Genomic DNA, 15,193 nt, shown 5'->3' on the forward strand with positions numbered 1-15,193 from the left:
AAAAAAAGAAAATAGAAAGGAACTAAAATATGTTTGATAAGAAAGTGTAAGCAATCACACCAGAAGGCAGACATAAGATAGCGATATACACACACACAAAAAGAGAGAGAACTTGCAGCAGTAGACCACCAGACTGATGAATGCTTAGAGATCCAAACCCCTAGTAATTTGGTGGGATTCAGAACCAAGTGATTGGCTTCATTGCATGCCCCCTAGTCTTTGTTTTTGGAAACAGTAAACAAGTGATTCTTGTCTAGCAGTTCTATTCCATTCAGTATTTTATAGAACTCTTACCTCCTCTCAGCTGTCTCTTCAAGCTAAAGAGCCCTAGTCTCTTTAAGCTAAAGAGCCCTAGTCTCTTTACCCTTTCCTCATAGGGAAATTGTCCCATCCTCTATCATTTTTGTCATCCTTCTCTGTACCTTTTCTAATTCTGCTACATCTTTTTTGAGATGTGTTAACCAGAATTACACAGAGTATTTGAGGTGCAGTTGCACCATGGATCAATACAAAGGCATTATTATATTCTCATTTTTATTTTCGATTCCTTTCCTAATAATTCCTAACATTCTATTTGGTTCCTTAGCCGTCACTACACACTGAGCAGAGGGTTTCAACGTATCAGTGATGACACCTAGATTCTTTTTCTGGACAGTGATTCCTAATGTGGCACCTTGCATCATGCAGCTATAGTTTGAGTTCCTCTTTCCTACATGCATCACTCTGCACTTGCGAATACTAAATGTCACCTGCCATTTGGACGCCCAATCTCCCAAGGTCCTTTTGCAATTTATCACAATTGTGATTTAAGAACTTTGAATAACTTTGTCTCCTCAGCAAAATTAATAACCTCACTAGTTAGTTTATTTTTTTGTACTAGTTTATTTTTTGTACTACAATTGCAAGTAATGCAGTTATGATCATGCACAATAGCTTATACAGTGAATAGAGTGATCCAAATGCTTTTGAAACAAACTTTAGAAAGAATTTAAGTCAGTAAATTTGGGATAAGTTCCTTAGGAATTAGCCTCTCTGTGGAGTCATGACTTCAGTTGTCACTTCAAGTGTGCTGCAGTCAGTCACTGTAAAAGCACCATGGGCTTTTCATTTCATTAGCTGTGGTCCATGTGTGTGAAGGCTATTTTGCATGGACATAAAATAATGTCTTTCATTATTTAATTTATTATATTCTGGCAGAGGGCTGCAGACTGCAAGCTTTGATAATCCCCAGTGGCCCTCACTGGTTCACATTCAGACAACCAAACTTGAGTTTTCGGTTTTGGCAGAAACCAGTTGATGAGTTTTGGCTGCAAGCTTTCAGACTGTTTCGGTGGCAGTTTCGGTTTCAGCAGAAACTGGAAAAAAAAAAGCAGTTTTGATTGGCCTCTAGAAGAAACATCTGCCCATGTTGAGTGTCAAAACTCACACCTAGATATTCCAACATCTGAGACGGCTGGAACTTGCTCTTGACTGGGATGACCACCCAGCCAAAGTGTTCCAGGAATTGAACAAACTTGTGAACCGACTTGCTGGCTTTCAGGACTTCACCTAGATCAACCAACTGTCCAAGTACAGATGAACCAGGATTCCCCTCTTTGTGCAAGGCTGCTGCAACTACCATCACCTTGGAAAAGGTTTGAGGTGCCACTTCAACCTGATCGGCAGTGCACAAAGCTGGAAGGAGCATCCTAAAACCGCAAAGCAAAGGTATCCATGATGTTCCTGGTAGATAGGGATGTGCAGGTATACCTCCATCAAGACCCAGGACATCAAGAACTCCCCTGCCTGACTGCGACAATGACAGAACATAAGTTTTCCATGCAAAATCTGTGAATCCTTAGCAATCTATTTAACTGCTTGAGGTCTACAATGAGCCAAAAAGTATCTTCCTTCTTGGGAGCCACAAAGTAGACACAGGGGGGCATAATCGAAAGGGACGCCCAAGTTTTGTTGAGGACGTCCTCGCAAAACGTCCCAATGGAGGGGCGGGGAAACCCATATTATTGAAATAAGATGGATGTCCATCTGCCTGATCTCAAGAGCAGGGACAGGATGCCATTCTTGTAAGCAAGGCAGCAGTGCATCAGCAGTCAAATCTGTGGGGGTTGAATAGCTGCAGATGATAGAGGACAGTGCGAGTGGAGGCTCTGGTCTAGATCAGGCAGATGGTATGACTGGCAGCATCTGGCCTGTATCACATTCTGTGCCCTCTCCTGCCCACTTGAACAGGCACCCTGGGTACTAAATGGGCCACTAGGATCACCTGAGTGTCAAGACCCTAGCAGAACCAATAGACTCCAGATCTTTTGAAAAAAAAAATTATTTTTGGAGCGTTTCAACCTGCTCTGGAACCAAATTGAGGGCCCAACTGGACCCTCACCAACAACCAGCCTATTGCACAGTTTTACCCATGTCTACCAGCAGATGGAGACTGGGAACTACTGATTTCAGAATGCACCTATAATAGCCTGTGCAGCTCCCTAATTAGTCAGTATTTCTCAGTCTCCAGCAGATGGTAGACATCTGCTGGTAGGAGTACATAACCCAAGCATCTGGACTGGTCTGGAGGAATGCTAAACAACTGTTGCTCACTTACGATTTCCAACCCTTTTCAAACCCAAATTAGCTCTGTTTAAAAAGTGTCTTCACAAGGCCCATAAGAAGTCAAACAGAGCTTACTTGTACATAATCGCAGTAGTAAAGCTGATTTGTATACTGGATGAAGAATCAAGTTGCTCCTGTTGTATGAAGTGAATCTGAAACAAAGGTCTAAACATGCTGAAAGAACTCTGGGATAAAGTTATTCAAATGTGTACATTGGGGTAAGGCTGCAAGAAAATGTCAGTGATAGGCAACTGTCAGGTCCATCACTGTAAAATGGAAACAATTTGGCACTTGCAAGACACTGGCTCATACAGGCCATCCCTTCAGTCAGTAGCTATCAGTTAAGGAAAATGCTGAGAAAGATCAGCAAGGCTAAGAAGCAGATAAGGAGAAATTAAGTCTTACCTGATAATTTTCTTTCCATTAGTCCTTCCCACTATTCCAGAACCTGTAGAATAGTTGTGTCCATCAACCAGCAGGTGGAGATAGAGAACTGAAAACCAAGATGAGACCTCTCTCTCTTGGCATCCAGTCCAGTTCCTGAGTATTTACGTAGACAAGCAGTGAGGAGAAACTCAGAACAAACAGCAACCTTAAACAACTCACTAACCAGATGAGCAAACACGTGTGGACCTCTCACCTCTGGACAACTTGTACAGAACAAGAGATATGCAGGAAACACCATGCAAGGTGACAGTCATTATTTGACCCATTACTTTGCAGTGACTAAAAATCTCAGAAACCTTGGGCGGGCCTCAGGAATAGTGAGAAGGACTCATGGAAAGAAAATCAGGTAAGACCTAATTTCTCCTTCCATTAAATAGCTTCCCACTATTCGGGAACCTGTGGGATGTTCAAAAGCAATCCCTAGAGTGGGAGGGATCCTGATGCCATGGGCCTGAGGGCTGAAGCCCCAAAACTGGCTTCTGAGCAAGCAGCAATGTTCACCTTGTAGTGATTGGCAAAGGAATGTAGCATTGACCATGTCGCTGCCTTTCAAATATTTAACGACAGTAAGATAGTGTCTGCCCAGGATGCCACTGTATGCCTTGTAGAATGAGCCAACAAAGCCTGAGGAGTCTGCTTCCCTGTAAGCAAATACGATGATGTGAGTCTTCTTCAGCCATCCAGCAACTGTGGGCTTGGAAGCAATGAGGCCAAGCTTCTGTTTACAAAAAAGAATAGTCTATCTGATTTTGGGAAACTCATTCATGACTTCCAGATATCTAATGAGGGCTCTACGCACATCGAGAAGCTTCAAGGAAGAATACTGAGCCTCTTCACCTTTTCCTTGAAAGTACAGAAGCTCCACAAACTGGTTGAGATGATACTGATATCACTTTTGGAAGAAAGGAAGGAATTGTGGGCCACTTCTGAAAAGTGAAGAAAGGGATCCCAACAAGAGAAAGCCTGAAGCTCCGAAACCCTATGTGCTGACTCAACAGCCACCAAGAACGCTGTCTTTAGCATAAGATCTTTCAAGGAGGCCTTCCAGAGGAGGCTTCTGAAGAGCCCGGACGACTAAATTAAGGTTTGTAGGGGTATTTACCTGAGATCTCACCATTGCTGGTCTTGGCCTATATAACAATATGGATTTTAGACTGTGCCTGTAACCATCAGAAACCATCTTGGTTACAAAGGAACATTACTGATGAGCATTGCAAGATGATTTCATCCAAGGACATATTCCGTGGGCTAGTCTGCCATCTCCTGGGAAGATTGGAGGAGAGTCACCCATGCCTCCAGGAGTATTTGAGCAGACAGGGAGGTTTGCTTGCCGTCGATAGTAGAACAAAGGCTCGCTTCTTGACCATGAAGCTGGCTGGACATTATGTCACCGTATGTGATTGGTCCACAGGTATCATCTGACCCTTGGATACCAAAAAGTTTGGACTGAACAGAAAAGAAGAAGAGAGACGATCGGAGGATTTGCAGGTGAACAGAACGCTCGAAAGAGCCAGAGACTGATTTTCCTAACACCAGTGAACTGCGTGCCTTGTAACCAACTGACAAGGCCTGCTCAGCTACAATATCAGGCCTTAGATAAGACTGTACCATTTGCATCCAGAATTCACATTTCAGACCTTATTCCTGGACTGAGAGACTCGCTGAGAATTCAGCTCGAGTCTAGAGGAGAAATCCGCTTCGGAACCATTGGAAGTCTGCCACAGACTGCAGGGTGAGATCAAGGACTTATTCCTATGGCTAGGGGGATAATTAGTCCTTGTCTTTATTCTGTGACAGATGGGTTATGTCATGACTTATGGTCTGTGAATTTAGCTGCTACGGTATTTTGCATAAGACGTGTGTTATAACTTCTGATGCTAATCATTAGGGTTTCAGTACTGTAATTGGTTGTGTAATCACTCATTTAGTTAGTCCATTAAGATAATCATATGTCATTAACTGTATTTTGGTTATAATCTCTTTGTATAGCAAGTTCTTGTATTTTGCTTGGCATTTTGCTGCAGAACTATTTTTATACATATATTTTTCTTTACATAATAAATAATATATATATTCCTTCTGTGGCATAATTCCTATTTCCAGCACTGCTAGCTTGTAATTGGGATAAAGAGGTACGCTCCCCTAGACACAAGTCCAGGATATTGCTATTTAGTAGTGTTCTGTCAGCTAAGTACCTCTTGTATAGAACATACCTTACAGGTTCCATTCTGAACATAGCGTACAAAAGGGAGGGCAAGGCACCAAAGAACGGGAAATGGAAGAAGGCTCAACAGACAATTTAATAAAAAGTCTTTTGTAGCAGTGGTGCAAAAAAAACAAACAACATCTCAAATGACTCGACACAGCACTGTATTTCGGCACAATCATGCCTACTTCAGGAGTCTGCAGACCCGTATGCATTACAGTGCATGCCTTAGCACACCATCTTCTATTGGATTATCGAGCAGTTGCTAAGAATCGTTTTGGCAAGTGCATTTATCATTTATGCACGGTCTTTTTCAAAACTCTTAGACATCATTTAACGCTGCTGCCGAGTTCTATTTTTGTAGGACTCATAATTGCAAGTGGCTCGCTCCCCACCAGAATTGAACAATATCCAGGTGAGCTGCAAAAGTTGTCCTTCTGTAGTTGGCACCTGAAACAGGCTAATGCCGCAACCTGAACTTTTAGAGAACCCAATGCCAATCCTTTCTGGAGAAACGTTTTGATGTGCGCAATCTGAGCAGAGAAGGGAGAAAGTCCATGCTCAGAACACCAGCCCTCAAACATCCTCCATGTCCTCTCATATGCCATGGATATAAAGCGTTTCCAAGCCTGAAGAAAGGTAGAAATGACAGAATCAGAATAACCTTTTCATCTCAACAAAGCTCTTTCAACGACCAAACTGTTAAGTCCATAGGGGAACGGATCCTACATGAGCACCAGACCTTGCTTCAGTAGGCCGTGTACCTGCAGAAGATGCAGAAGACCCCCATCCAGCAGTTGAATTAGTCGGTGTACCACAGTCACCCGCAGCCAATCCAGGGCTACAAGAATTATGCGACCTTACATAAGTACATAAGTATTGCCATACTGGGAAAGACCAAAGGTCCATCAAGCCCAGCATCCTGTTTCTAACAGTGGCCAATCCAGGTCACAAATACCTGGCAAGATCCCAAAAAAGTATAAAACATTTTATACTGCTTATCCCAGAAATAGTGGATTTTCCCCAAGTCCATTTAGTAATGGTCTATGGACTTTTCCTTTAGGAAGCCATCCAAACCTTTTTTAAACTCCGCTAAGCTAACCGCCTTTACCACATTCTCTGGCAATGAATTCCAGAGTTTATGTGCAATGCAATCCTTTTCAACAGAAGGCCTACCATGTGCCAAGGATTTTACTTCCGCGCGAATATCAGCAATTGCCAGCAGGAATTTGTCCTACCATCACTGCAACTTTTTCTTATTGGGATTGTGGGTCCTGCCATGCTTGTTGATAAAAGCCACCACCATTACATTGTCAAAGAAAATTCAGACCACGGCCCCCACCAGAAAGGGAGTGAAGTTGGGTAAGGCCCTGAGCTAGATTCCTGTTCCATCCAGGTGCCATGTGCCAGATAGAACTTATGAGCTTCCCAAACAGCCTTGCTGATGGTGACGAAAAGGAATGCCAAAATGCTCAATTTCTTCATCCATTGGAAAGAAGCAGACTTGATGGGGATCAATGTCCTACTGCAACCCTGGCCCAGAGACACATCTACTCTGTCTTCCCTCCTTAGCCCATGGTAGGCCTTCTGTTGAAAAGGATTGTATTGCACATAAACTCTGGAATTCATTGCCAGAGAATGTAGTAAAGGCGGTTAGCTTAGCGGAGATTAAAAAAGGTTTGGACGGCTTCCTAAAGGAAAAGTCCATAGACCATTACTAAATGGACTTGGGGAAAATCCACTATTTCTGGGATAAGCAGTATAAAATGTTTTGTACTTTTTTGGGACCTTGCTAGGTATTTGTGACTGGGATTGGCCACTGTTGGAAACAGGATGCTGGGCTTGATGGACCTTTGGTTAGTCTGCTCTTCTTCAAATTGATCACCCAACCCAATGACTGCAGCAGACAGATAAACTTTGTCCATTGCCGCCATGCTGTCTGAAAAAGACAACGCATGAATGAGCCAGTCGCCGAGATACAGGTGAACTCTGATTCCATGGTGCCGAAGGATGACACCACCACCATAACCTTGATAAATGTTCTTGGAGCCCTAGTGCGACAAAGGACAAAACCCTGAACCGGAAGTGAGGGCCCAGCACCGCAAAATGTAGAAACCTCTGATGCAGTGGCCATATGGATATATGCAATGTGACAAGGCAGTAGCAAAGGCATTGGGAGTACCAGCTCAAAACATGGCGCTGCCATAATGGAACAGGGTGGTTTCCTTCTGAATCTGTAAGGGAAACTACAGCACTAAGTAGGAGGGGAGTCATAAGGCTACAGTCAGCAAACAAGCTCTTACCTGGAAAGAATGATCAAGAGTGGGAAGCTCTGGGGCTGTCTGTCTGTTGCCCAAAGTGTAGAGTCTTTGTGTTTTCCACGGGAAGGGAGAGAAGCTAATTTCCAGGCCTATGAAGTGATCCTCAGAGAATGCTTTGTAAAGGATTCCTTCCTGGGAGCTGCAAGGGAGTGCTGTGTTATAGGAGAAAGCTGTATGTCTGTGATCAGTGGGGGAGGGGCGGATAGGCTTCTTGACTCCACAGTAGCTAGAGCTGGCCAGCTGGGAGAGAGTAAATGGGCTACCTAACCCGGGGCAGTGAGGACCCCGAAGTGCAAGCTGGACCAGAGAAGGCAGGTGGGAAGCGAGGAATATGGTGGGAAGCGAGGAATAAGCCTAGCTTAAAGGAAAGGTGGGGAGATACCCAGCCTTAACAGAGGAGCCTGAAGGGAACCTCAAGAAGGTATTGTTCAAGATTTTCCCTGAAATGTTTGGAGCCATGGGGGCTGTTAACCTTTTGTTTACTGGAATGTGCCTTTTGTTTTGACTTCTTGTGTTATTGCCTAAAAGTGCAGAAATATTTTGGGTCCAAATAAGAGAGAAAAACCTGGACTGGATCAGTTTGAGGCCTTCACTTGGAGTTATGAAAACTTGCTAAGCTGGGAGTTTGGCAGCAGCTCATAGGTCCAAGGAGCACTGAGCCTAGGGATTTGTCACAGCAAGTATGCCTCCTTGAGATTGAGGGCGGTGAGAAATTCTACCACTTGAACCGAGGCTATGACTGCTCTTAATGTCTCCATGCAAAGGCAGGACACTTGGAGGCAGCAATTTAGACCTTTTAGATCTAAGATTGGATGAAAGGTGCCTTCCTTCTTTGGGACAATGAAGTAGATGGGGTATCTGCCATGTCCCTGTTCGGCCTGGAGAACTGGAACAATGGATTGGAGTGCCAGAAAGGAATCTATGGTAGCCTGAACCTCAATCACCTTGGTTCCCCTTTCGACAAAGAGACTGCAAGGAGAGGGGATGGGAGAACTCCAACTTGTAACCTTCTGTAAGAATATCCAAAACTCACTAGTCTGACATGATTTTGGCCCACTCCTCCCCAAATTCCTGAAGACATACTCCCAGCAGAGAAAGAGTGGACCAGCCTCACAAAGACATACTGCGGGCTTTAACATGTCATAAATAGCATCCAACATGTAGACCAACTCTTTCCAGTTGGGTGTTATGACACCCATCTTGTGTTGCCGACTGCTGATGCCATTTCAGGCATACTCTTGCCACGGATAACTGCACACTGTCGCTTGAAGGCCGAAAGAGGCCACTAAAAAGGCTTGTTTCAGTGAGCCTTCTAGCTTTCTATCCTATAGATTTTTCAGGGCAATGTCCCCCTTCCACTGGCAAGGTGGTCTTCATAGTCACCTCCATAAAAAGGGAGTCCTCTCTGGGAAGCTGCAATTTACCTTTCTCCTCCAGAACTAATGGGTAGAGGTGAATCATGGCTCTTTGAACTCTCAGCCTTGCGTCTGGCAAGACTCATTCTGCTGTAATCAGATCCTTAATGTTTGGATATACTGGGAAAGCCTTAGGACAGCATTTTTCAACCAGTGTGCCGCGGCTGCTCTCCAGGTGTGCCACAATGAGCTGCTGCATAGGAATGGGGTTTACAAGAATCCCCTGCAGGTCTGTAGGGTTTCCATGGGAGTATATGAGCCTCTGTGACCAACTACCTACCTACAGTCCTCTAAGATATCCAAGTACCGCATACTCCCTTCCATAATTTAGCGCAGGCGCACTTGCTCTCTGCCTGGGCTGATGCAGCAATTGGGAAGAATTAATTGGGAAGGGTGGTGGATACAAGGAATGCCCTCCCTTGGGAGGTGGTGGAGATGAAAACGGTAACGGAATTCAAACATGCGTGGGATAAACACAAAGGAATCCTGTTTAGAAGGAATGGATCTACAGAATCTTAGCGGAGATTGGGTGGCGACACCAGTAATTAGGAAGCAAAACTGGTGCTGGGCAGACTTCTACGGTCTACGCCCTGCGTAACTGAATAGATATGGTGGAAAGTTCAAGAACAATGCTGGGCAGACTTTTACGGTCTGTGCCCTGACTAGAAAGGCAAGGAAAAATCAAACTCGGGTATACATATAAAGTATCACATACCATTTAAAATGGGTTTATCTTGGTGGGTTAAATTCCTGTGGTGTGCCTTGTCAATTTTTTGTGCCTTATAAGTGTGCCGCGAGATGAAAAAGGTTGAATATCACTGCCATAGGAGAACCTCTAAGCCCCCTCATGATCAATGGCGATGGAACTCCTGATGCTGAAGCAGGCGGTTTCTCAATGGAAAGCACCACCAGGGTCCCAGAAATAAGAGTATTGTGCTCCTCTCTTTATGAAACAACCAGAGGAGATCCGGGAAATTATAGACCGGTGAGTCTGACGTTGGTGCCGGGCAAAATGGTAGAGACTATTATTAAGAATAAAATTACAGAGCATATTCAAAAACATGGATTAATGAGACAAAGTCAACATGGATTTAATGAAGGGAAATCTTGCCTCACCAATCTACTACATTTCTTTGAAGGGGTGAACAAACATTATTATTAGCATTTGTATAGCGCTCCCAGATGCACGCAGCGCTGAACACCTGATAATGTGGATAAAGGGAAGCCGGTTGATATTGTGTATCTGGATTTTCAGAAGGCGTTTGACAAAGTACCTCATGAAAGACTACAGAGGAAATTGGAGAGTCATGGGATAGGATGTAGTGTTCTATTGTGGATTAAAAACTGGTTAAAAGATAGAAAACAGAGAGTAGGGTTAAATGGACAGTATTCTCAATGGAGAAGGGTAGTTAGTGGGGTTCCCCAGGGCTCTGTGCTGGGACCGCTGCTTTTTAACATATTTATAAATGACCTAGAGATGGGAGTAACTAGTGAGGTAATTAAATTTGCTGATGACACAAAGTTATTCAAAGTCGTTAAATCGCAGGAGGATTGTGAAAAATTACACGAGGACCTTACGAGACTGGGTGTCTAAATGGCAGATGACGTTTAATGTGAGCAAATGCAAAGTGATGCATGTGGGAAAGAGGAACCCGAATTATAGCTACGTCATGCAAGGTTCCACGTTAGGAGTCACGGACCAAGAAAGGGATCTAGGTGTTGTATTTGATGATACGTTGAAACCTTCTGCTCAGTGTGCTGCTGCGGCTAAGAAAGCAAATAGAATGTTAGGTATTATTAGGAAAGGAATGGAAAACAAAACTGAGGATGTTATAATGCCTTTGTATTGCTCCATGGTGCGACCGCACCTTGAATATTGTGTTCAATTCTGGTTGCCGCATCTCAAAAAAGATATAGTGGAATTAGAAAAGGTGCAGAGAAGGGCGACGAAAATGATAAAGGGGATGGGACGACTTCCCTATGAGGAAAGGCTAAAGCGGCTAGGGCTCTTCAGCTTGGAGAAAAGGCGGCTGAGGGGAAATATGATAGAGGTCTATAAAATAATGAGTGGAGTTGAACGGGTAGATGTGAAGCGTCTGTTCACGCTTTCCAAAAATACTAGGACTAGGGGGCATGCGATGAAGCTACAATGTAGTAAATTTAAAACGAATCGGAGAAAATGTTTCTTCACTCAACGTGTAATTAAACTCTGAAATTCGTTGCCAGAGAATGTGGTAAAGGAGGTTAGCTTAGCGGAGTTTTAAAAAGGGTTGGACGGCTTCCTAAAGGAAAAGTCCATAGACCGTTAGTAAATGAACTTGGGGAAAATCCACTATTTCTGGGATAAGCAGTATAAAATGTTTTGTACATTTTTGGGATCTTGCCAGGTATTTGTGACCTGGATTGGCCACTGTTGGAAACAGGATGCTGGGCTCGATGGACCTTTGGTCTTTCCCAGTATGGCAGTACTTATGTACTCAGTACTTTCGGATCATCCCCCTCTTTAGGAGGGAGTTCTTCCTCTTCTAATGGCTCCTTCATCAATGGCTCCTCTGAAAAGGCTGAGGCCACATCAGATAAGGAGGGAGAAGCAGAGATAGCCCCATCTGTCCACACCTTGCAGAAACTCTGACTGTCCCAGTGTCAGTAAATAGGCCTGTTTGAGAGCAATAAAAACTCTGGAGAAATCTCGATGCAGCTGAATGCTCTGTCTGGCCCTGAGGCTGTAAAATGGCAGCTGTACTCAGCATGTGATCAGAGACTGCTCCTCACTACCAGACGGCCATGACAAAATGGCATCCGTTTCCTGATTTCTTGTGTATCAAAGTACGCACTGCAAGATGTCCCACTGCCATCCATTTCTTCTGCATCCTACGGGATTCCTGGCTTGCACACACTGCAGTGCCCCAATGCTGGCCGGTGGGTCCCATAGCGTTACCACTCAACTGGCTCCGCGGGAGATACCATTCACCCTGTCACAAGCAGCGAGTCAGGATCCCTCCCCCTGCAACAAGTAGAACTTGCAGCCCTCGAAGCAGTTTGGAGTCAAACTTTACTCAGACTTACTACTGCTGGCTGCTCCCCCCAAGCTCAAAGTCTCCACAAGTCTTACCACAGATGAGAAAGGCTCAGGACTGATGCTCTGTCTCACGCTCTCCAGCAAACCTCTTTACTTCTCCTTTTTACTTTTTTTTTTTTTTTAAGTTGTTGTGCTGGAAAAGGAGATCTCACAGGGAAATAGGGGAGAGGTGACAGGAGAGAAGTATATTTACAGGGCACCAGAGACAGAGATCTGAAGACCTCCAGATATTACTCTGCAGACTTAATTCACCCACAAAACTCAACTGAGGACTAGCTGACCAGCTGGGCCAGGAGCAAAGCACTCAGAACTAGAGGCTGTAAAGTGTGTCCATCCACCTGCTGGAGACAGAAAATAATGAGAAGCTGGACTGGATGCCAAGAGACATATGTCTCAGCTCAATTTTCATTTCTCTATCTCCGCCTGCTGGTTGATGAATACAACTATTCCACAGGTTCTGGAATAGTGTGCGAAGCTACATAACAGAAACCAGAGTTCAATCCTACTGACACGTTACGACTTTGAACAAGTTACTTCACCACTGAGGGGCTAATACAGAAAATTTCCTGTGAGTTTAAGTAGAGGAGTGTGGTAGCCGTGTTAGTCCACTCTTAAGGTTATCAATAGAAATCAAACAAAATAAAACATGGAAAAGAAAATATGATGATACATTTTTTATTGGACATAACTTAATACATTTCTTGATTAGCTTTCGAAGGTTGCCCTTCTTCGTCAGATCGGAAATAAGCTTATTTCCGATCTGACGAAGAAGGGCAACCTTCGAAAGCTAATCAAGAAATGTATTAAGTTATGTCCAATAAAAAAGGTATCATCATATTTTCTTTTCCATGTTTTATTTTGTTTGATTTCTATTGATAACCTGTGAGTTTAACAATGTCTTACTGTAGGATAGCAATGCAGAAAGGATTTCAGGGCGGGTATTAACTCTCACAGAAACCCTGACCGCACACTGCATACATATGCAGTGGATCTGCTATCCTGAAGTATGCCCACAAAGAAAAGAGACTGACACGTAGCCACCATGGGAAATTTTTGCAAGGTTTGTGGCAGCGTAGAAGGGTTGGTTGAGAGGAATGTCTACCACTGCCACCCCCCCTCTCTCTCCCTGAACCACCTTGCTCTGGATACCTTGACCGTCCCCCCCCCAAGCCTGTGATTTAGTGCCCCCCCTCTGATGACCTGACCCTCCCCCTACATTTCATTGGTAGTCTAGTGGCCCTCTCTCCCCTCCCTCTTAAAAAATAAATTAAATCCCTTATATGGTAGATTGGCTCCACTTTGATGATGGTGCCAAGTCAGAAGTGAGTGGGCATCTTGCTACTTCATTTAATTTAAGGGAGACTAGGGGCCTGGCTAAGGGTCATAGGGTGGGTGCCATTAGACACTAGGGAGGTTTTTCAGAAAGTCAAGCTGGAGGGAGGGGAAGGCCACTAGACTACCAAGGTAGGTGTTTTTCTTTTTTTTTAAGTATTGGGGAAAGGGATAGAATGTAAAAGAGCACCTCTTATACTGGGACCTTAAAACATATGCGCTTAAGAATCCTGCCCTAAAAGCAGCAACCTCCCTGAACCAAAGATCTAAAAACAGTAATGTTTTGAGAAAAAAATGCAGCGACAACCAAGTACCCACCCTACAAATCTCTACTGGTCAGTGTACACGTAACTCTGTCCAAGAAGTCACTTGCACTGTAATAAGAATGGACCCTTAGTCCCCTGGGAATTACCTGGCCTTTACAGATGTAAGCTAAAGCAATCATCTCTTTAAGCCACTGAGCAATTGTGGAATTATTTGCAGCTTTCACCTTCTTGGGCCACCAAACAGAACAGAAGATTGATCTGCAGAAATCACGTCACCTCCAGATAGAACAAAAGTGACCTAGGCACATAAAAAACCTATAACTTCAGAAAACTGTCACCTTGGTTCACCCTCATGAGGAGTGACACCATTTTAGGCAAAAATGATGGCACTATATGGATAGACGCCCCCATTTCTGTAAACCTCAGGAATGGCTTTCTACAGGACAGTATCTGCGAAGAGATCTGCCATGCTGAACAGACTGCTAAGAAAACAGTCTTCAGAATTAGATCCTTTAAAGAAGCTCAACACAAGAGCTCAAAAAGAAGTAAAGACATTGCGCTTAAAACCAGATACAAATTCCAATTGGGACACAAGATAAACTTTGAAGGAGTGCAAATGCTGGGTGTTTCTTGAAAGGGATTATGCATCTGGATGCATATCCAATACTCAATACATGTCAATGCTGTCATATGAACCTTTCACGAACTTACAGCCAAACCTTTCTGAAGGCCCTCCTGCAAAAATGCCAAAATAGATGGAACTAAAGCCTTAAATGGAGAAACACACAAGAACCTCGAGCACATTCCAGATCCTGGTATACGCCAGACACTTGGGTATCTTACACATCTGCTGGAGTGTGCTAGCTGAGTATCCCTTTCATCTGAGCACGCTCAAGGACTAGGCCACAAGACAAAAAGGAGAGGGGTCGTCCATGGGCATTGGCCCTGCTCTGGGGGTAATCTCAGAACCTCCTTGATCTTCAGCCTCACCAAGTTTGCATCCATGGCCTCCTGACCAATTGGGTGCCACCAAAATCATGAGCTCATGAAGTCCCAGGCCCAGAAGTCAAGGAGGCTACACAGAGCAGGCTGGTGACCGGCCACTGCTGCATCAATACATCTAGACCCCCTACTCCTTCCTCATGCTGAAGAACTGGGGTGCCCTTGCTTTCTGCCTCAAGGCCATCAGATCCATTATTGGGTTACCCCACCGGGGCCAAATAAGCAAAACCGCCCCCTCAAACAATTTCCACTCTCCTGGATCCAGGATGTGGCAACTTAAATAATCCACTTGAACATTCTGTATTCCCACAGTGTATGTGGCTGAGAGCATCTGAAGGTGTGACTCTGCCCACTTGATCAATGCACTGGCCTCCCAAGCTGCCAAAATGCTTTTTGTATCTCTGTCATCTGTCAAACTATGGCTGTAGCACTGTCAGAGAACATATGGATGGCTCTCTCTCAAAAAACTCTATGATTCAAATGCCTTCAGAGCTCTCCTAATAGCCCTGGCCCTGGTCTCC

The 15,193-nt window shown here is 44.3% G+C and overlaps 1 protein-coding gene across 6 annotated transcripts in view; it reads right to left on the bottom strand.

Annotated features, from left to right (window-relative positions):
• The window catches only part of PRRC2B (proline rich coiled-coil 2B), a 353,949-nt gene that overhangs the window by 11,898 nt on the left and 326,858 nt on the right, over positions 1 to 15,193 (bottom strand). Inside the window, exon 32 of one of the 6 annotated variants that reach the window (XM_030207801.1) lies at positions 2,680 to 2,756. The exons of the other annotated variants lie outside the window; for them this stretch is intronic. Coding sequence (XP_030063661.1) covers positions 2,680 to 2,756 — 77 coding nt within the window. The remainder of the gene's footprint in view (positions 1 to 2,679; positions 2,757 to 15,193) is intronic. 6 annotated transcript variants of the gene reach the window in all.

Source organism: Microcaecilia unicolor, chromosome 6, assembly GCF_901765095.1.
Source record: "Microcaecilia unicolor chromosome 6, aMicUni1.1, whole genome shotgun sequence".
Classification (NCBI taxonomy): domain Eukaryota; kingdom Metazoa; phylum Chordata; class Amphibia; order Gymnophiona; family Siphonopidae; genus Microcaecilia; species Microcaecilia unicolor.